Here is a 24567-nt window from a genome sequence, read left to right as displayed (position 1 = left end):
CATGACACTTACTATTTACAATTAATACACAATCAATTAACAATCAATAAAATTTACATTATTTTACGAAACTTATCTTGATTAAATTTTTTATACAGTTAAAATTTAATGATATACAAATCATTTCCCAGCATATAATCATAAATGATATAAAATGCTCCAAGGTAGAAAATGGTTTAAAAAATTTCTTAATGGTTATACTGTAATTTGCAAAATTTTTGAATATTGTGATAATTTTATCTACTTGATCATATGATATTTGAGCCATTAAATGAAAATGCAATGATTGTATTTAAAGAGTACTCTGTAATTTTGAACAGGCCAAATTCATTCTGGAAAATAGTCTTTCAACAGAAGCTGTTGTTGTGGGTAGTATTAAACTTAGAGCAAATAACATAATCAGTTTTGGAATTTGTCCTATATGGTGTTCTTCCTTTCTGTGTTTTTAAATCGCGGAAATACAAATAGCGATGTGTTATTTTTTAATTGCTTGAATGCGAATTGCCATGTGTGATTTTTAAATTGCGTAAATAAAAAACTCGATGCTTGTTTTTCAAATCGCGTGAATACGAATCGTGTGGCTTTTTCATTGCGAAAGGACTACTCACAACACTTGATTTTTAAAATGCATGATTATGAATCGCGATATATGGTTTTTAAAACGCGTGCATATGAATTGCGAGAAAAGTACCAACGGATGATATTTTAAACGCCAGAACACGAATCGCGATATGCGATTTTAAATCCCGTAAATACGAAACGCGATGGATTATTTTTAAATCTCGTTAATGTTAATACGAAATGCGATTTTCGGGTACAGCTCTATCCATCCTCGGAAGTTCCTACCTGGTTTTAACCCCATAATTATCTCACACCACCTGTCTTCGATTAACTTCCCTCCTATCAGTTCAAGATCGACTGCCGCATAAAAATTTTAAGCGTGTGCGCCAGAATAGCGAAATAAAGCCAAATCTAGATGGATGAAACTGATAGCCGCCTTCTTATGAATAACTTGTAAAACAGTCGTCTTCAATGATTTGTAGTTACAAAAATGTTGCAGTTAAGAACATGCGAAAAAAATGGCGATGCCGAATAAAAACAAGTACCAGTCAAAATATCCGTACATAAAAAATATTTCTTAATGCGTGTGTGTGTTTTTTTAAAATTTAGAACTGCAATGTAAAAATTATTTCGGCAATTAAAAATTTTCTTCAACGAAGTGATAGTGTAATGAACCATCAAGTAATTAACAAAAAATTGCTGTTTTATGCTCAGCACCCGTTTTCTTTTCTGATATAAGACCAAGCTGTCTTGTTCTTCAATTCCCCATGAAAATAATAGAACTACTTTTCATGTTTCAGGATTTTTTTTTCTCCAAATTTTGAATTATGAAAAAATATATCCATCTTGATTGCTAAAAATACTATATTGACAACCCGTGGTGGTATAATCTTTAGGGGTTGCTAAAGAGATGTTTCATTCTTCAAATGTTTGGCGATGGGCATTTGTTAAAATTCAAGTGTCACCACTTCAAAGATCTATTCATAATACACATTTTCCACTTTGACACATTGATGGATCAGATCTATTGTTATGACCCTCTACCACACCTTCAGGTAGGAAAATCCTAGAATGGACAGAGCACAGCCCCGTTAACTATGGTTGAATGTGGTTCAATTCCAAGAAAAAACTTGTTTTCAGACATATGTATGGCCTATGAATTCCTAAAGAGCTTCAAAAATTCTCAAAATTAAGTGTTCATTCACTGGAAAATTTAGTGTTTATCCACTGGCAGGGTTTGTTGATTTAAATCAAATAATTTTCTTAAAATAATCATTGATTTAAATCAACTAATTTTTTATATATAAACTGCTGTTTGTAGAAAATGCAACACCATGAAAGAATCATCAGAATCAAATGAAATTTAATGCAGAAACGACTTGTACTGATACAAATAAATGATGAAATTTTCAAAACAAAAGAAACAAATTAAGCGTCCGAAATCAGTATTTGGTGCAGCCACCACGCGCTGCAATAAGTGCTGCTATACGACGTGGCATGGAGTCAAACAGATGTTGAATATCTGCTTGAGGAAGAGAATTCCATATCGCTTGTATGCGCAACCAAAGTTCGTCTTTGGAAACTGCAGGACGCGGATCACGAGTGAGACGCCGACCAACCATATCCCACACATGCTCAATAGGCGACATATCCGGCGAATAAGCAGGCCAAGGAAGAAGTTGCATGCGTTGTGCTGAACAGAAGTCTCTAACAGTCCGCGCAACATGTGGGCGTGCATTATCCTGCTGAAAGATAGCTCCAGGGATGCCTTGAAGGAAAGGAACGACTTCGGGCTGTAGCACTTCACGGACGTATCTGTTGCTATTGAGATTACCCTCAATTCGTATCAAATTGGATCGTCCATGATACGAAATCACACCCCAGACCATAACTCCGGGTGTTCGACCACTATGTCGTTCAATAATACACTCAGGAAGGCAGCGTTGACCGGCATAACGTCTAACACGAACACGGCCATCATGGGTCCACAAATTGAAGCGTGATTCATCTGAAAAGACAACTTGGTGCCAATCAGCTCTCCAGTCTCTGTGCTCAAGAGCCCACTGCCGACGCAGCCGTCGATGATCCGCCGTGAGGGGAATCCTGTATAATGGCACCCTTGCACGCAATCCACGGCGCAGCAGACGACGACGAATTGACGAAGCCGACAATTGTACACCTGTAGCAGTAGACCAATGTGCTGCCAGCTGCCTGGAGGAAGCTGTGCGATCATTCACCGCCATGCGGAGCAGGTGTCGATCATCGCGCTCTGACGTCACCTTCTGTCGTCCAGTGCCTGTTTTTCGAGTTGTTCGGTGCTCGTCGGTCCACTGCTTCCAAACTCGCATCACTGTGGAACTGTTCCGCTGCATACGAGCTGCTATTGCGCGATAGGAAAATCCTCCTTCTCGAAGGCCGATTATCCTCCCTCGTTCAAACTCCGTAAGTTGCTTGAATTTCTTATTCTTCCGTCGTGGAGGCATACTCAGGTCTCACTAAACGTTTGCCACTAACAAATAATCATAGACTATTTTCAACGTCCCGCTACAGCACTTTATTTATACGCTTTCAGCATCAATTCAGAGGGCGCTGCGCGCGCCACGCACGCGCGATGGCTCTGAAACTTTATTAATTTGCATAATATCCTATAATTGACATTTGCTGCGAATTTCATTTGATTCTGATGATTCCTTCATGGTGTTGCATTTTCTACAAACAGCAGTTTATATATATTGATTATAAAAGTTAAAAAACAGTGTTTTAAATTATTGATACTTTTATTATTTTCTTTTCTTAGTTTCAAAATTTATTTTAAATAAATTGTTGCATTAATTAATTTTAGTTAACGAAATTACTTTCTTTCTTGGTGTGTGTTAAATTCCAGCACATTGAAAATTACATTTTTAAAAATCTTCTGATGCTTGAGATTGAAAGCACAGATTAAAGTAAACATTTAATGCTGTCTTAATATAGACTTGCATAGCTATAGAAAGTAATTACTAAACATGAATTTTTTCAAAAAATAATGTAAATATTGTTAATTAAAATTCTACCCTTTGAAAGAAAAAGCATGGAATTAAAATCTACATTATATTTTATTGGTGGAAAATGTATATTTCTGAAGCTTTTTTTAAAGAATATTAAAAAGAAAATACCTAATTTGCCAAAAATAGAAAGAAAAAAAAAGGCCAATAAATTCAGATATTTTTTTCCTGATATAGTGTCATTCTTCCCTTTCAAACTCTTTCAAAGTCTATTTGAAACAGTAGGGTTATTAACTGATATTTTTTCTGATAATATGTTTACAGTATCTTTGAAATCTGATTTTCTATAAAGAAATTTTGTGAAAAAAATTCCTATGAGTACATAGATCTTTTAAAAAAAAATATTTTTAGCTTAACTTATCTATTTTGATATAGAATTAAGAGTGAATATTGTAATATAAAAATATATAGATTAAATATTTATTTTTTGATGAATGACTACATTTATAAACACAATCTGTTACATTTATTTTGTCATTTTAAAAATCAAGCGGAAAAAAAAAGAAATTTTAAATTAAAATTATGGTTTGCTAATTGAAACTTTGTTTTAATAGTTAAAGTACAGGGGTCTGTCCAAGTGAAATTTACTACCGCTTACCGGTACCTACACAAATTTAACTTTAGGAAAAACCGTAGAACTATTCCACAAAAAACTTTTTCCTCAAAATTTTATTTTTGTGTCTGGTAGGAAACGATAAATCCAAATTTTTATTTTTCAAAAATTATGTCTACATTTTCACAAAATAGTTATCTCTCAGAAAAACCTAGACAGACCCATAAAGTATTCTTTAAATTTTCTATTTGAACTAGTTCTTAAATTTCAATTCATGCATTTGTTTCAAAATGGTTGCTATGCATTCAAAGCTATGTATTATAATGAAAAATTATTTTAGTAAGTTAACATATTGTTCTAAATTTTGTTATAATATAGTTTTAATATTAATTTAATTTTGATTAAGCATTTATAAAGTTTTTTTAATCATAAATTAAAGTTCTTACAGTGTATTCGAATAAAAATAAAAAAAATCTGATTTAAATCAAAAAAATCCGATTTAAATAAAAAAAATCTGATTTTTTTCGATTTTTTTAAAAAAAATCAAAAAAATCACGAACCCTGTCTACTGGTAAGAACTGTTCTTTCACTTGGTTATCTTACTGCTTATTATTTAAACCACCAAAAGTTTAAAACAATATTATGTAAGTTATCTGAAAAAAAATTCACGTAATTTGCATTTAATAACAAATATGTCGACACCATCATTTAACTAAAATTACAAATGTTGAAATTTTTATGATTTTTTTAAAGGCAAGCTAAGCTTAAGTGTTCCTTCACTGGTTATTATGGCTTCACTTATTAATATTTATAAAATATATATTCAAGAAATTGATAAATATTTTATTTCAAATCTATTCATACGTATGTATATTATTGAAATTGTATCAGTTATTGAGGAAGAAAAACTTAAATAATCACATTAAATAAGCACTATCTGGTATATAATCATATTCTATCAGAAGCATGTTTTTATAAAACTAGACATTCGTTGAATAAAATGTTTTTAATTCAATAAAATGTTTTATTCAAATTTCTTTACTAAATTGCAAATAGATTTTTAGATGAATAAAAAAGAAACATCATATTTTATAGTTTTGAAAAAATAAAAAAATTAGCAAACGATTATTAGCGAAAAAAATAGGAGTGAAATTTTACGCTACGCGCGCTAAGTCAAGTTCTGCGTAAGATTATCATATTTCAATATTAATCGCCTCATTTTATTATTTCTTCATTGTCGCCAAATAATTTTTTTTTAAATAATTAATTTTAATTTTTCTCATCTTCTAATAAACAACAGTTGAAATTTTTCAATTGAAAAATATGTAGATTAATATGGTATAAAAAAAATCAATACCTTATAATTCAAAATTTTTTCATCTTCAATTTAATTAAATAATAAAAAATAATAAATTATTAAAAATTATTTTTTTTATAAAATTATCTTTGGGTAAATAAGCTTTATGAGTGGGTGCAATTTTTTTTTAATTGCTTCATCAGTTTTTTTAAAATATGACTGAAAACGCAAAAAGCGAAATTAACATTAAGGGGTCCAATAATCGCTCTCCTGACCAAACTATGGGAACCATATTTCCTAAATTGCAGCTACCCCCTATATTTTGAAGATTAGGAATCCAAATATATATTAAAAAAAATATATGTTTATTCAGAGAAAATACGTTTTTGCGTCTGATTTCGTAACTTAATTAATTAGGATATTTGAGGTCACACCCAAGAACCATTAAGATTGACACTTAGTTCGAGAAAATCCGATCATTAGAACGAAAGTTATGCAGGGTGATTCGTTATAATATATATATATATATATATATATACATATATATATATATATATATATATATATATATATATATATATATATATATATATATATATATATATATATATATATATATATATATATATATATATATATATATATATATATATATATATATATATATATATATATATATATATATATATATATATATATATATATATACATATATATATATATATATATTTTGCGGACTGTACATAAGTTAAAAATATATACATTGAAATAAATAATATAAATAAGTTCAAATAAGCTGAATTATGGATTATTTCGAAATGAAAATTTAGAAAAACTGTAATAAATGTTGAAAAGGGTTATTAAAGAAACATATTACTTTATTAAAGTACATAATTATTTTAATCGGAAGCGCGTGAAATATTATTTATAAATTTTAAAAATGCCATTTATTTTTAATGGCATTTTATTAGAAATAATTTTTAAAAGTAACCGAAAGATTAAATAAATTATAGATTGTACCTAAATATAATCTGAGATTTCAAAACTTATTATTAGCTATAAAAAAAGTACTAACTCGCGGAACCCCTGTAGCTTTTCCGCGGTACCATAAGGATCCGTGGAACACCATTTTGGAACCTCTGTCTTAGATCTTTGACTCTAGGATGCAGAAGCTGATTGTTACAGTTGGGTGGTCAGCCGTCTGTGGCTGTAAAAAGTACTCACTATCAGAACTCCTGTAAATCTTTACGGAATATTAGGGTTCCGTGGAACACTATTTAGGAACCTCTGTCTTAGACCTTGGACTCTAGGGTGCTGAAGCTGAGTGTTACAGTTAGGTGGTTAGTCGTCTGTGGCTGTAAGAAGTACTCACTAGCGAAATTCCAGCAATTCTTTATGGAACCCTAGGGTTCTGCGGAACACCGTTTGAAATCTGCTGTCCTAGGTAATACTAATAATTTTTTATAGTTTTAATGCCTTTTTATTTTTATTATATTTGTATAAAGACACAATTTTATTAAAAATAATATCGATAAATTAATACTAAGGATATTCTGGATATTAGTAAAAATTCACAAATGTAGGTAAATTCACAAATAATAACGTAAAAAATTCAGAATGCATGACACAAAATAAATTAATAAATAATTTAAATTACTTTTTCAATTTGAGAAAAAAACCTTTTTAATCCAACGTTTGAAATCTATTGTCCTAGGTCAGGGGTGGCGAACCTTTATGCACCAACGTACCATTTTTTTCAAAAAATTGTTTAATGAGGTCATAGATGTGCCGTCAAATAATTTTGACTTCGTGATTATTGGGAAAATAATAATACTAAATAATATCAAAACTCTTTATTTACTATATAGAAAAAAAAAAAACATTTTGCAGTGTCTCGGTTATAAGCGTAATTCAACTTAAAGTAACATCAGTGTGAAGTCTGTTGTTGCAGATTAGATGACAAATAACTTATTGGAGGTTGTAAGATGTTAGTTTAAGCAGGACTGTCAAATCTCTTTATGCTGGTTATTTATTGTTAGCTTGTTTTTATGGTTACTAATTTTTTTTGGCATTAATTATAAATTTTTTTGTTAATAATTTTTAATTTTTTTTGCTTGTTTTTGTGAATTTTAATTTAATTGTTATTATGCTTCGTAGTGAACTTTGTGATCAGTGGCGTGCCCAGAATAATGTGTCGTGTGCCATAAATGGCACGCGTGCCATTGGTTCGCCATCCCTGTCCTAGGTAATACTAATAATTTTTTTAGTTTTAATACCTTTTTATTGTTATTATATTTGTATAAAAATACAATTTTATTAAAAATATTTTTTTGTTATAAAATTGATCTTTATATTAAAAATACATCTTTATTTTAAAAATATTACTATCAATAATTAATAATAAAGATATTAGTAAAAACTTAAACGGTAAATTCACGAATAATAATGTAAAAAATTCAAAATGCATGACGCGAAATAAATTAATAAATAATTTAAATTACATTTCCAATTTGATAAAAAAACCTTTTTAATAATCAAAATAAGCTTAATTAAAAAGAAATAGATTCAAAATCCGATCAACCAATTCTTTTAAATCGATCCATATTAGCCCGGGGCACCCATTTCTCCAAGGCTGGTGGGGAAATTCCGTACCTCCACTACCCAATTAAATTTTCGCTTTAAGAAGACAACAAAAATGCATTGATAAAAACATATACCTACACATTTCTTTTTATTAAAATAAATTTTTTTCACTAATTTACGAAGCTATGAAACTTTAATATTTCATCATTTGTCAATTTGAACTCAATTTTCAAATGAGAAACTACAGTACGGAAAAACAATTATATGGAGTGATATGACATATAACTGATCTCCTCCATAAAGAGATTTTAAAAATTGCCTCATCCCACCCCTTAAAAATTTTTTTAAAAATATATATTTTCCGTGTAACATAATTACTGGTTATACACTTACATTTATAATTTAAAACATTAAGATGTGAATTGAATATTCAAAAAATTTTTTTTCCTTTCAAAAGTCCTCTTTTTCTAAATATGACTTAGGTTACTTGCCCCTCTTCTCAACCCCCATCACTCTGTAAGTACCCATTAATGTTAGAGGATAAGATAAATACTGAAAAGAATCGACTCGTGTCACAAAACAGTTCTCTTAATGTTAAAAGATATAAAATCGCTCAAATGAGCCGAACAACCAGCTCAAAGAATCATTTAAATACTGTAATGTTAAAGTATAAAAAATCGACACATAAATCAACTCTTTAAGCCAATATTAATGTTAAGAGATAGGATACAGTTCAAAAGAATAGATTCATTTGCCTTAAGATTCATTTGTTGCTAAGAGAGCAAACAGTTCATTGACTCAACTTATTTTCCCTATTTCAGTTTGTTTTCATCCAATTAGAGGTTCACATTCATATTTCAATTTATTATCCAATCAGCGCAACAATCTCATTTTCTGTAGCTTCCGCTTCTTGGTTTTGAATAAACGATAACATGGAACTCCGCTTTGCTTTATTTTAACGGAAGTTTAAAAATTGATAACAGATTCTAGTGGAGAAAAAATATGCTCTTTAATACTTAAGTACTAAAAAGTAATACCTGTGCTTTACAGATTTAATTTCTTTTTATTTAAAAGGAAGAACCAAAACTGTCGGAGAAAACTTTTCAGCTGTCGTAGCCATCTTTAAAATAACTGTATATCAATAGAATTAATTTTGTAAATGGAAAAAAAAAGGGTAATGCAATAGTAATTGTACTTTACATAATACAAAGTTATTGTTTCGTCTCGGCCTATAAATTCAATATTTTACTTTTAAAAAAATAATGTTTAAAGATAAAATTTTCATTGATTAAAACTCAATTAAATTGTAAATTATCCCCAAGATAAATGATTAGTTGAATAGTAATTTTTCGATAATAGTTTATCAACCAAACCTTTTACTTATTGACAACTAATGGTTAGCTAAATTTTATTTTATTTTATAACCGTCGCTGAACAGACGACCTAATTTCATGGGTTTACGACTACTGATGTTCAACTCCGTGGCCTTTTAATTTTGAACCAACCCAGAAGACAAGGAAACTCCTGGATCAGTACGCCCAGAGGTATTGATTTGTTATGGGAACATGGAGGACTTTGAGACTCGACAGATTTAACGTGCATCAGTCACCACTTACAACACGGAGAGTCTTCAGCCGGCGAGGGTCGAACCCACGACCGGACATGGCCCAAGCGCCCTACCGACCAGGCTATCCCAGCCTTGGTTAGCTTAATTGAAAAAATTGCTGTAATAATTATTTTTCAATCTGGGACTAAGTTACAAAACTGATTATAATTACGTGGCACTATGTTTTCGCTGGCAGGCTTAAGGGCCACCTACTCTGTGTGAATTATTTGGTTTACTAAAGTCCGCAAATCAAATGTCTTAAGATTTGTCTAGGGGAAAAACCGATCATTAATTTTATATTAGTATTGTTAGATAAAGTGTAGTTTGTTCACCAGGAGTTGACACTTTCTCCATCATCTCCTCGGACGCAGAAATACCCGCGCTTAAAATGGAACCCCCGCATAACATACCCGCGCTTTAAATTGAAACAACCGTTAATGCACGCCAAACACTAACAGTAAATTCTTATTAAGTCACTTACTTTGCTTTATCATCTGCTATTATACCTTTCGTTACTCTATCTAATTAAATATATTTTTAATTTAAAAACGGCTGTGTGCCCAGCAAAATGTTTTAAAAAGGACAAACTATTCACTCAAAAGAGGGAAATATCATTAGATTTATGAAATATTTAATGTTAAAAAAATGCACATAAAGATTGCGAAATAAATATTTTTGTCATACAATCGACAAAAAAAAAAAAAAAAAAAAACTTTTTTCAGGATTGTTCACATCCTTCTCTCAAAAATAGCGAAATAGTATCCTCGCGTACCACGTGATGAAGGCGAAACCAAGTGCCAACTTCTGGTGAACGAACTATCAAGACAAAAATGCCGTATAGAGAGGCGAAATATGTACCGAGGGGCTTCACAGAAGGTAAAGCTTGACTAACCCTACCCCTGTAAACGGTACATGAAATATCAGTGTTCAAGAACATTGTCACTTTTTAAAGAAATATTACAAAAAAGTTCATATTTACCTCGTCCAAAATATAGTAACAATCTCTAAACTGCTGCAAATAAATCTCTTCGCATTTAGAATCATCTCTGTCAATAGCTAGTGAAGATCTTCGTGCCAATAAACATTTCTCTATAATAGATTTTGAGGCACTGTGCAGTAGTAACAACCTAGTTGAAATTAGTGAAACGGCATCAGACATTAAAACTTCGATTTCTCTATTATGATCATCAGAGTGATTACCTTCGTCAAATATTACGTTGTGCACTATTGAATACAGATAAGAGATTGAAGACGGATATACAACATTTGACATATCTTGTTGTGTATCATTAAATAAGCTATTTTCAACCATTTTTAAAGCTCCTTGGGTATCTAAAATCCTATTAGGATCTATCTCATTTGCATTTCTAAAAAAGCATTCAACATCACTTATAAAATATTTTAAGTATTCTTTTGAACTCTGGCTCTTGGGATTCAAGAAATTAACCGTATCAATACTAAAAAGAAGTGAAATAAGCTGCTGACGTGCTTCATTAGAACTATTATTAAGTGCTTTTAAGATCGTATCAATTAGAATATATTCAGGCTTATCTTTATGAATGATTTCTTTTAGCTCACAGATAATTGAACGAGCTTTTAACTCATCTTTGTTCAGGGTAATTTCTACGGGAGGGTGAAGAGAGATACAGTCAGATTCTTGAGTGACTTCTTTAGCGTTTATGAGAACACTGCAGAATTTTTGGGCTCTGTTGTTTTCCTTGATAACTTCTAAGGTCTTCTGAAAGTTCTCCTTAAGTCGCACATGAGAAAAACATACCTATATAGAATAAAATTATAATTAAGACCTGGTAATACTTGTCAATGAAAAGTTTAATGATATTTTTTGCCCTGAATTATCCGAGGAAGATTTATTGCATTAAAATAGATGTAAAATTTAAACCAAAGTTACACCTTTAGAAAAAGTTGAGATTTGTGTAACGTTATTTTAAGTCTATAAATGTTTATATTTCGTTATTATAGTAATTAAATTATGAATTACGAGCATGAATTATTTCTTTATGCACCATTATATTTCAAAGTTCAATTATATTAACTCCATTTATAAAACGCCATTACAATGTAGAAAGCGCCGTTACATAGAAGAAAGCACTATAACACTAAATAGAGCCTCCACACGGAAGTCTGCGCAGAGTACTTAAAAAGCCAACCACTTGTGCGCATAAACTCAAATTCTATTTTAAAAATACTTGAGAGAAATTTATCATATATATTTTAGAAATGAATCTATAGTGGTTGACAAGTAAATAAAACAAACCAATTGTATTCATAAATTAAAAAAATTTTTAGACATATATTTGCTACCACTTTCTAATTTTTAATAGATTTCATATTAAATGGTTCTTTCTGAAGTTCAAACTTGGTTTGCCTTTATAGTGGTCTGATCAGACTACCTACAAAAAACCGTGTGGAGGCTTTAAGTTATCGAAGGCGTTGATAGAGCACCTTTAAGTTGAATTCCTTTTTTTGTTCATATATCGAGATGGGGCGGGAATTTTTTCCCCTCTCTTTTCTGTTCTTTACAGAGCCGTTTTTATGTTTATAGGGACCCTGGGCCAGTCATTATCTGGGGGCCCTTTTTGAGTAAATTTAGTGAAAAAAATTTAATTTTGACTAATTTGTAAAAATTATTTTATGAGTAAAAAACATAAATTAATTATAAAAGCTTATAAATACATTATTTTTATCGAAAAATTGAGGTAACAATACTTTGCGCACTTTTTGAGAGGCGAATCTTCTATCACATCATCAAAATCAATTTTCTGTTCGCTTTGCAGCTCAAAATCTGTTAGACTTAGAAACATCAAATTATGAAAGTGTGTAGAAAATATGCAAGGAGTTAGAAAGAATACAAGAAAATACAGTTTGATTATTATTATTTTTTTTTATATATAATCGCCGTTGAAAAACTCGCTCAATTTTCAGCCAATGTTTAACTACGTAGCCTTGAAATTTTAAAACCAATCCAAAAGACAAGGAAACTCCTGGATCAGACCCCAGAGGTAATGAATTGTTGTGAGAACTTGGAGCAGTTTATGACCCCGACAGATTTAACACTAGTCACCATTTCATACATGGGTATTATTCGGCCGGCTGAATTCGAACTCCCATTCTCACGAAGAGGAGTCCATAGCCCTACCAACAAAGCTATCGTGGCCAATTTATTAGCTTATTTTATAACAATCATTGAACAGCCCACCCAATTTCGAGTTTACGACTACTAATGTTCAACTCCGTAGCCTTATAATTTTGAACCAATCCATCATACAAGAGAACTCCAGGATCAAGTATTAGAAGAAATTTTTGCATTCATAGAAAACGTTTGATGAAACTAACCCACATTTGCGTTACATAGAGAGGATGAACACGAGAACCTCCTGACGGCAAAGGGACTTCAACCCATCATCCGCCTGTCACTGAGGATATTTCATGTCAGCACTGTGGTCGGTAAAAGCCGGGTGTGGAATTCATATCGACCAGCCATCGCTGGGATTCGAACTCGGTGCACCTCATTCGGAAGAGAATGCTCTATCCCTTGAGTCCTTCTTTATTGAGTAATAACTCTGCGGCAGGTACCAATTTTCCAATTTTATTCATTGGTACCAATTTTATTGATTTGCCTAAATTTAGTCATCTTCAAAATGTAAATGGTAATTCAATCGTAATTTTTGTAGAAAAAAAATGGAAATATACCGTTTTTCCTCTTAACCTGCAATGAATGCAGAAGCAACCACGAAGGTTAGTGAGCAAAATGAACAGGGAGCGGAGCCTTCTAGTTTTTTAAATAATTGTTAAATTATCAGTTTTTAACATGCATACTTAAAAAAAAAATAAGAAAAACATTTTTCAGTATTAAGAAATAATAATTAAAAACTGTCATCAGCTGGAATAGAAGCCACGATCTCACAGTTTTGTGTTAGATTTCATAATCATCAGCCCCAAATATACATACCTGCCTTGCGGATATTTTTTAATTCTTTTTTAATTTATTAAATTAAGTCATTTGGATACTTGACATTCTGGAAAAATACTTTCCAAATTACCATTTTTAACGTTTATAACAAGTATCTTCAGTTCATTTAGAAGTAAACTATAATTCAGTTTATCTTATTCATTTTCAGCTTATGTATGTGCACCAAAAAAAAATTCAAAACTAGACTAGATATAACACAAGGACTGCAAATTTAACTGTCGGATATAAAACCTTATTTAAAATTGATAATAATAAAACGATGAAAAATCTACATTCCTCTAATTAAATATTTTAAAAATAGTCTGTGTTCAGATAATAATGTTCGTAATTACCTTAATAAACTTTAATGCCGGGGTTCCACCGATAGAAGACATTTAATATATCAATGGAACACACTAAAGCTTTATATCAATTAGCAATTAGTTTGAGAATTGCAATTATAGAATAATTATTTTTATTATAAATTGAAAGGTTTTAAAAGAAAAGTATTTGTTAATGTTTAATATTTAATCAAAAAAAAAAAAACATAGCCCATATTGAAATCAAGCGACTAGCCCCTGATAAATTTTGTGACAAAAAAATATTGAAGCCTGATTGATTTCCGGATTTTAGAAACACCATCTAGTTTTACTATTCAATCAAATTGGTTTCGATGTGTTTCATCCCGCCAGTCTCACTAGTGATTCAGCATATTTTTATATCAATTTTGTTTCGTTCTTACTTAATATTAATTTGTTTGCGACAGTTATTTTTTTACTACATTTTTGCGAGAAGTTTAAAAATATAATATTGAGGGCATTAACTGATTTTTCTTTTTTTTTCTTTTTGTATGCTTCTTTTACTTATATCATCCACAGCCACAAGCAACTGTCTGCTCCAAATACTGCAATAATATAAAATAAGATAGCAAAACGTATGGAGTTATTTGAATTCATGTTCAAAAGTATTAATTGTTTTTTGAATTGACAATTTCAGTCATCCTTTAAATATTAAAAACTGCAGCATATCACATCAAAGTATTAAATAATATCATTTTTACAATAAAGTAAAATAAAAAAGAATTCTTATCCTTAGCGACAGATTTTAAATAGTCTCATGATCGAATGATGGAGCATAATTAATATAAAATTAGCGACAATTTTAAGAAATTGTTTTGACTTTGATTAGGAAATTTAAACGCCTTATTAATTAAAAAATTGAGAAGCCTTATTAACTTTAAACGCATAATAACAACAAAATACAAGGAGTTAAAAATAGAAACAAATATGATCAATAAACAATAAAATCATAAGCTAACTAAATTAATTTTGCGTACGAAATATAATATTACAAGTTAAACATATTTCATATTTAGGGGAAACATGGAAAATTTGGTCATACAAGAGTTTCAGACAATTTTTTCCTCTTGTTTAAACATTTGTTTAGCTGATGATCATTTGACTTCAATGCTCTATTAAACAAAATGAAATGTGTTTCTGTTTATTGGCAGTAAGTAAAATTTAAATAAAATTACCTTTGTCATCTCAATTTCATCCAGAACAGACCAAATCAAGCGTTTTGGAATACTGGCCAGTCAAAGAGATAATTGAATATTGAATAGAGGCCCGCCATTTAAATAAATAAACAAAAAAATCACAATGTATACATAAAAAACTTTCATGTTTTCCCTAACCAAAACCAAAATCGATTTGATAAAAACATTTGCTTACCTCCAACGTGAAAGATTTATGTCTTCTTAATATCCTACGAAAAATTTGATATAGAAATTCCTAGTTCACAGATTCTCTTACGATTAATTTGAAAAATAACAAAATAAAATCAACTACAATAATTAAGTAAGTTAAACAATTAGGCTAGTTCAAACATTTAGGGGGATTAAAGGGAGAAAAAAAAAGCTTTTATAATAAATTTAAAAAAATATCTAAACTTTGTAAGAAAGAAAATTTAGAATTGAACGAAGGCCAATTTAAAGGCACTAATGGAAATCTCAAGACCCAAAGAAATTCTAACAAGACCCTTCCCCTATTTACAGCCCTAGAACTGTTTTTTTCCTAGAAATTTATGACCGGAAATGAGACAAAAGGGGGTTTCTGTAGATATCTGATATTTCTGAAGTTTTAGGAAAAAAAGAGTCCCAAGGCAATATAAAGAAGCTAAAAACATTTTCTCACAGTGTAAAGTGATGAGGACAACTCTGCGGGTGGTAGCTACGAAAGTGGGGATATTTTCATCAGTGGAAAAGAGCGTTTTATTGCTCTTTTCGTTAGAAAAGTGAAGAGTAAAACAATTATTTTATATTTGTAAACACTTCGATTAGATTTTGAAAAGCATCCAACAATGTAAGAAAGAAAGAAAAAAAAATAAATATGTATATATATATATATATATATATATATATATATATATATATATATATATATATATATATATATATATATATATATATATATATATATATATATATATATATATATATATATATATATATATTATAGGCTTCAGAGGGCCCCAGCTCTGAATAAAACTTTAAAAAAAGAATTAAAAAAAAATGGGATCTGGGGGCCCTTTTTAGTTATAAATAATAAATGAGTTAGAATTTAAAAAAAAAAAAACAATTGATGCTATGAGATTTTAGACTTTTCAGGGGTCCCATCAGAACTCGGGGCCCTGGGCCAGGGCCCATCCTTTAAAACGGCTCTGGTGCTTTAGGTTAGGTCCATCTTGAGCAGATTCATTATCGTTACTAGGATTACTAGTACAAAGATCTTAAATTACAATAGAAATCTACTTACTCTGTTGTTCCAAAAATGCCATTTAGGGAGAATTTCCAGAATGGCCTGACGATACATCGTGTATAACTTCAGATAAATTTTCCACACAACTTCTTCACTAAACCAAGTATACACTAGTTTTCTAAATAGAAAAAAGATTTATTAGTAAGCAAACACTATGTAGAAATTACGAGACTTTATAGCCTTACCTTATTCACTTGTAAAGTAAACTCTCGATCAACCAGATTATCCCGAATGATCTAAAAAAAAAAAAGTTTTTTATAAGTAAAATTGCGGCAACTACGATTTACGACTACCTTGAATTACATTATGACAAATTATACGTGACGAATTGGCGCAGAAACAATTTAACTACTAATCTTTAAATGCATTTTAGACGAAGTATTTTTTATCCGTTCCAATTAATCAAGAGAATTGTGTTAATAAAAGTGTAGGGGGCTGGGATAGCCTGGTCAGTAGGGTGCTGGGCCCATGTTCAAGAGGTCGTGGGTTCGATCCTCGCCGGCCGAAGACTCCCCGTGTAGTAAATGGTGACTGATGCACGTTAAATCTGTCGAGTCTCAAAGTCCTCCATGTTCCCAAAATAAATTTTATCTCTGGGGGTACTGATCCAGGAGTTTCCTCGTCTTCTGGATTAGTTCAAAATTACAAAAGCTACGGAGTTGAACATTAGTAGTCGTAAACCCAAAATTGAGTCGACTGTTCGACATTATTAAATCTAACATGATCATTAAAAAACATTATTAAATCTTAAATTTTGATAATTATTATATCTTATTTAAATTGCGTTGTGTAAAAATAAATATTATTTTAAGCTCTTGAGAAAAATAAAATTTTGCTAAATTAAATTATTATGCAATTAACAATTAATTATCTTTTAAAAATTTATTTACTAAAGTTTACTTGAATAAAATATCATTTTTGAACCAGATTCGGAGCCTGTTAAGAAAATTGAAATTAGTAATCCTAAATCATTTTAACAATTGATATAAAATTATCAATTCTACAATTAAAATATACCCCCGAGAACAATGATTGAACACTACTTCTTTATTTGACGTTACATTTATCATTTACTTTTTGAACTAAAATCAGTAGATAAATTATTAAGATACACATGGTGATGCGAAAGGCAAAAATAATTTAATCATACCTGGAGTGGAAAAAAAAATGTGCACGTGGAGGGAAAAGAACTAATTACTAATTATCGCGTTTTCCATTACTTGTTAGATCAAATTTAGAAAAAAATATTATTATTCATTAAATTTTTGAATTACGTAGGCAATTATTAAGGAAGAAGACCAATAGCGTGTTCACGTACAGCTCTCGCTTCGGACTGCTAGGAAAAAGAGGGGGGTGGGGACCTTCCCTGAGCGCGGTAGCGTAGGCGGCTTACTACAAATAGTTGATTGGTCTAACACGTCGCTACGTCATGCTTTAGTTGTCGAACGAGTGTTAAACGCTTGCATACGTCAGAGGGGGAGAAGTTTCTCTAAAATGTAAAAGTTAATTATCCACTCAAAGCAAAAATATTCTCTCACTCCATTACTAATGTAATATAAAAAGTTTGTTTATGATTACCACATATAATCTGTGAGGTTTGGAAACTAGTGGCATATATGGCCTGCCGATATAAAATGAGCAAATTTAAATCTGGCAATTCATGAAGATAACAGGTACCCAAACATGTGACGTCAGTGACAGCTAATTTATAAGCAAAATGGTGTGTTAAAATTCAGCTTCTTTACCTGTTAAGAATGTTAATTAACATGAAGTTAATTAAATAGAACGTCGTCTTACACATCGAATTCGTTGAAATATAATTCTTTCTAGTTTACTTCTTTCACTCAACTTTGAGTTATTATTTGTTTATCTATTTTATTGTAAGCATAATATACCGTATTGTGAACTTCGATGCAAAATTATTCTGCTTATGGTGTACATGGCTTTGTATCTGTTATTGTATTAAGTAAGAAATATATAGAAAAAGAATTTAAATCCTTGTGAAAGGATATAGAATGTGTCACCTGAGAAAATCAATACTTGACGGGCATCAGAGGCGTATCTATGGAAAGAAGCGCCTATGGCAAATCTCGCACTGGCGCCCTTCCTAAAATATTTATAATCTCTTTTTTTATGCGATGCGAAATAAAAGCGTTGTTTGAAGTATTTAAGCCTTTTGGCAATAGTGCAAAAAGAGCCGCGGTGGCTCAGGGGATAGAGCATTCACCTTCCAACGAGGTGAGCCGGGTTCGATTCCCAGCGATGACTGCTCGACACAATTTCCGTATCCGGCTTGCACCTACCACGGTGCTGACGTAAAATATCCTCTTTGACGGATCATTGGTTACCCTTGCCATCAGACTAACCGCGGGAGGCTTTCGTGATCCTCCTCTCCATGTAACGCAAATGCGGATTAGTTCAATCGAAAAAGTGCTGAGCGAAGGCAAATTCTCCAAAATGCTCGATACAGGCGTTCTCTTGTCTTCTGAATCGGGTTCAAAATTACAAGGCTACGAAGTTGAACATCAGCAGTCGCAAACTCAAACAATTGGATCGGCTGTTCAACAACGTTTATAAAATTTTCCAAAAAGATTGCAGCGCAATTTTTTTTAATAGATTAATAAATAAATAAAAATTAACTACAACAATAAATTATCTCTTTTTAATTATAATGCATTCAAGTGTGTTCGAAATCAGCATTAGTTAGAAATAAAAAAAAAGTCTGCTTTATCATATTTAAAGAAGATTCTCTTGCGTTTCTTCAACTGTCAATAACAATTCTAACAATTTGTTTAATTAAGCAACAAATACAATTAAGTAAGAAAAATACGCTCGCACAACAAATGTCTCTGAATTAAAGAAGAACTATAACATAACCAGATGATTACCCATTATTTTCAAAATTTAAACTGAATAAAATTAATTGTTTTTAGAAATAATCATGCTTTGCTAATACCAAAACAATAAAATCATCGCGATATAACAAATTCATTAAAGATCACAGTGTAAATAATTACGATTTGTTATGACAATTACAAATAAAATAGCTACAATCAAATTTTATAACTTCGTTAGCTTTTTATTTACAAAAAACCGATGGTCTTAATATAATTAAGTTTTACAAACATTATATAATAACCGATAATAAGAAAAAATATGCATATAGTAATTAATACAGAACTCTAGACAAAATAGCGACAATAATACATTCTTTAATGAGAAATAAATTAGAGGAAGTTGACGTCTTAGTTTAAGAATATCTAGAAATAATTGATTTTTTAACAGTGAAAAAAAAAAAGGCAAAAAGTTAAGAAATAGACCAAAAAAAATCAAATTATGAAAAATTTTCTTCGCATCAGAATGGAACAAATTAGAGAAAAAGCAGAAAAAAATTAAACAGATTTGAATCAGAAGTTTGTAGACGTTCGGTGCGCAAAAAAATAAATAAATAAACGGACTACCCTGATAACTTTTGATATAATAATCAGATCTTCACGTTCTTCTCATGTTAATGGTTCAAGGAGGTGACTGAAAATATGCTAATTAATAAGTGCAGGGACAATATTTCAAGTTACGAAATCAGACACTAAAACGTACTTTCTCTGAATAAACATGCCATTTTTTTGACTGATTTGGATTTCTGTACCCCTAAGTATTGGGGGCAGTCACAATATGAGAAGTAACTCGAGAGCTTTTCAATCGAATTTTAAAAAAATTTTCCCATAATTATAAAGGTCCTTTTTTAAAAAATAACTTTTCGTAAATATTTATTATTTTATTTATAATAGTCGTAAAAAAATTCAATTGTTAGATGTACATTTTTTCATTGCTTTAAAAAATACTACATTTTAGCGAAATTGATCAAATAGTCAAATTTATAGTCAAAATCGAAATCAAATTTTAAAAATCCGACTTTTTTTCTATTCTATTTCTCAGGAATCCTAACTCCATATTCAACAACAGGAATCCTAACAACATGAATTTAGACCAACCTCTATAACAGGGAAAAAAACTTTTTTTAAAAAAATAATCAAAATTAATTAGCTTTAAAATTTGCTTTTTAGGAAGAAGAGAAATATAAGTGATTGGAATATTTGAGGAAAAGAGGGCTTTTTTTGTATCTTTATGAAAATACATTATAAGAATGCGTATACTTCATTATTAAGCAAGCTCTAATTTTTCAATATTTAAAATGCTTATTGTTTTTTTATATTCTTAAAATAAAGATAATTGTTTAATGAAAAATAATTATTGTGATTATTACTTTATTGATTTTTTTTCAAGTAATATAATATGTAGTGATATAAACATAATGTAAGTGATATGTATTGTAAAAGACTTATAAAATTTAAAAAAAAGTAATTATTTAATCTAATTTTTCTTTTCTTTTTTTTGAAAAGGGAAGAAAATTGTAATCTGAAATAAAATAAAAGATATAGGGGAAAGAAAGATGACAAAATTTTGCACCCGAGATGCTATGGAAGCGTGTTCCATAACTCGAAGAAAGGTTGATAAATATTAAATAAATGTAATTTAAAAGTACAAAACAAACATGTCTTTATGAATTAAAAAAAATCAATTTGTAAGTAAAAGGATTATTGAAACTTACACTTAAAGCATTGTTCCTTAATATAACCCTTCAAAGAAAAGAAGGGAAAAAAACAAGTGGTTAAACTCAAAATCTATCTATTTATGAATAGAAAGAAAAACATTTATCGGTTGTTGGAAACTATTTGCTGAACGTAATGAATGTTACGTAATAAACTCAAAATTATTTACTTATCGCAATTATTTTTCAGGAAAATTAAAAAAATATATTCCCACTACCATTAGAAATTTTAACATTCGTTGTTTTTTTTATTAGATATTATTTATAATTATAATGCATTAACGAGTATTTAATTATACAATATATAATTATTAATACAAAAAATCTATGTGCATATTAAATGTACTGTCATAAAACAGTAACAATAAAAACTAAAAAATATTATAAATTCTAATTTATAGCATTAAAAGGAGGGAGAGCAAATGTCCCACTCGATCTACACATGCAGAGATGCTAACTTGCAACTTAATGGGGAACTTTTTTCTAGTGGTAGCAAAATTTATGTTTTGATGTTTTATTCTTGGTTTATGTAAATCTGATTTAAAATTATATTTTCCGCCACTACGTATGTATAATTCGAAATTTTCCATGAAATACAATTTTACTCCAGTTACCTTGTGGTAAGAATTTCAAATTTTACCAATATCATCTAAAATTTTGCAAGGTTTAGTTTTTAACTCTCTACCACTTAATAAAATATTTCGGAGAAATCTTACATCCCTGCATATAGACATCATTTCTAGAAAATATAACGAACGCATATAACGGTATTAATAATTTAAGTATAATGCATTAATTTAGATATTTAGGAAATGATTACTTACAATCAAAGAAAATCCTTGTAGTACACGCTGTTTTCTTAAATCTATGAACCAACTATAAAAGTCCAGAAGCTGCATCAAAATAGATTATAAAAATCTAAAGACTTTAAATATTTGATTTTCTTGGCTTAAATCTTGAAACATTAACTAAAACGAGCAGAATTTTTTGTATGAGCACCTAACTACTTATAAGCCTGCCCTTTATTTTTCAAAATAGTGGAAAGTATTCATTATTAAATCGTTCCATTGGTTTAAATTATTTGTAGAGAGCGAGTCATCAGAGGAACCTCCTATTTTTAGCATTTCACACTTTAGTGGAGGTGATTCCCACCATGGGTGGTAAAAATCTCCTGTTGAGGAAGAATTTACACTAATTTATAGAAGGGGCTTTACTTGAAATCTATTCAGCAAATTCTGTAAACGTTTTTCAAAGAGATTTTAACCCCTGATAAAATTTAAGATTTACAAGCATTTCACTGCAGAATAATTAGTCTAAGCAAGACTGGGACACCCCATGGTTTTCACATCTCTCTGTCCTCTGGTCATCACCATAGAGTTGAAATACTGGGTAGAGAGAGTAGAATAACCCCCGACCCGTGGACAAGATAAAGTCACGTGACTGTAGCCCAAACTTGCCGTTCACTGAGACCGCTTCGTTTCCCGTCCATTCGTTTAGCATTGCGATCGTCTGATGCAATTAACTGTCTGTCTTTTTAATTCAGAAATAAGAATGGTACAAAAGTCCTGAGCATTTTGCTGCACGGAGAAGTTTTCTAGGGACTGTCCGATAACTTTTTACAAGAAAGGGCGACATTTTTTTTCACTTTTTCTATTTTAAAATTGATTTTAAAATTTTTCCGATACTCAGTCATGCTCTGATAATCATGTTTTATTTGCTTTAATAATCAATTACGCTCGTTTTTGCTCACTTTTTTTGCATTTAACATAAGTTTTTATTGTTTCTTAAACTTTAAACTTAGAATGTTTAAGTATATTTCAATATATATTCTATTTTTAGCTGAAATAGCTGCAAAGCTTTGTTGGCTTACTTGGCGAGATACTTTAGCGCCAAGGAACAGTTGAGTAAACTTTCGGTTTTGTTTTAGTTCTCTTTAAATGTCGATATCATTTCTGTATATTCTGAAGATTTTGTATATCTTTACCACTTGATTACTAAAACCCAATATTTATCTTGTTCTAAAATGTTTCCTTTAAATATATATATTTAAATAAAAAATATGATACATAAGAAGTTGTGTTTTTTAAATTACATAGGAATGCTTAAAAACCAAATTATTTGTATATTCTTATATGTTTGATGAATAATTAAATTCTATGAAATATTTTTAGTATTTAAATATAAAATAGTGTATAGTAGTTTTAGTGTTAATTTTTAATAAAATTATATAATTCTGTTACTATACATAAAATGAATACAAATTATGTACTATTTAGAAAATAAATTAAGGTATATTTAATATAATCATTAAGTACTTGTTTATCTTCTATTTATTTAAAAATAGTTGCTTTATTGGAAATACTTTATTTTACTAGTATATTAAAGCGTAGAATTAGTTTGATTTAGTGCAACAAATTTAGAAAACATAACATAGAAGAGGATAAGTTGTATAGGAGTAAATTAGTGCAGTAAATTAGCGCATGTTATGCATTGGTATGGAATAAACTGCTCAGACGGCCAAGGCTAACAGCTGGCTGTGGTGCAAAGATTTAGCATCGTGAACCTTTCTTGTAAAATTTCAACTGTTTTTACCTTTATCTAGATTGTATATATTTAATTTGCAGCTGGCTAAAAGATATAGTTTTAAATGCACTTACTATTTTTAAGAAAATTACATTTTTTATGGATGGGCATTGTAATTTTCTTAATGTCCATAAAATGATTATGGTTCTTTTATTTGTAAAGTAAAATATTTTTAACTGCTACTTTTTAAGATACTGGTTTTCTGTATAAAAATTATTAAATATACATTGACCTATAATAGTTGCATAAATTTACCTCATAAAAAGTTGCATAAATTGCAATTTCTATCACAAATAAAAGTAAGATATTTTAATTATAAGTTCGTCATTAGTTTCAATCTACATTTAGTACAAAGTAAAAATTCTAATTGCTTTCTCTTTTATTTAAGTATTTTTTGTTTAAATTTCGAAAGCTTTTCTACTAGTCTCTTTGTGTGTACAATTTAAACTTCCTAGTATTTTATGGAATTAGATTGTACATGAAATACAAAGTAAAATTTCTAATTAAACTCTTTTATTATTTTCTTTGATTAGTTTAATGCTTTTAATCTTATATTTTTCTCTATTCGGAGCTGAAAACTTTTATATTAGAATAAATATTTTATTTCATATTTAGACAAATTGTTGAGTATTAAGTTAAAATGCAACAGCAGTTTATTTTTGAAAATATCTATTTTAAGTGTCAGGAAAAAAAGAAGTCAAAATTCTAAATTAATAATGTAAATAATCTTTATTGTATAAATAATTTATGGTATTCAATATATAAATAAAATTCTAAACGTAATTAAATTTAATCAAAAATATGTTTTCTAACTAATCTGTTCTACTAAAAACGGGTTTTATTTTCCCCGAAGCTATTTTTCCCAAAATTTGATATTACCTCTCGAGCAGTCTCTTGGTGAGCATAAATAAAAATGATAAAAGTGTTGCAACATTAACGTTATTT

General features: G+C 29.7%; 1 protein-coding gene across 1 annotated transcript in view; it reads right to left on the bottom strand.

Moving 5' to 3' along the window:
* Positions 1-10787, bottom strand: part of LOC107452138 (uncharacterized) — a 110327-nt gene extending 99540 nt beyond the window's left edge. Inside the window, exon 1 of the mRNA XM_087161462.1 lies at positions 10624-10787. Within this exon, the coding sequence (XP_087017588.1) occupies positions 10624-10688 (65 nt within the window). The 5' untranslated portion in view covers positions 10689-10787. The remainder of the gene's footprint in view (positions 1-10623) is intronic.
* Between the last annotated feature and the right edge of the window lie 13780 nt (positions 10788-24567).

This window comes from Parasteatoda tepidariorum, chromosome 4 (assembly GCF_982258835.1).
Source record: "Parasteatoda tepidariorum strain Cologne lab strain chromosome 4, Ptep-v5.0, whole genome shotgun sequence".
Lineage (NCBI taxonomy): Eukaryota > Metazoa > Arthropoda > Arachnida > Araneae > Theridiidae > Parasteatoda > Parasteatoda tepidariorum.
Note: the sequence above shows the minus strand (reverse complement) of the source record. Positions and strands in the feature narration are given on the sequence as shown.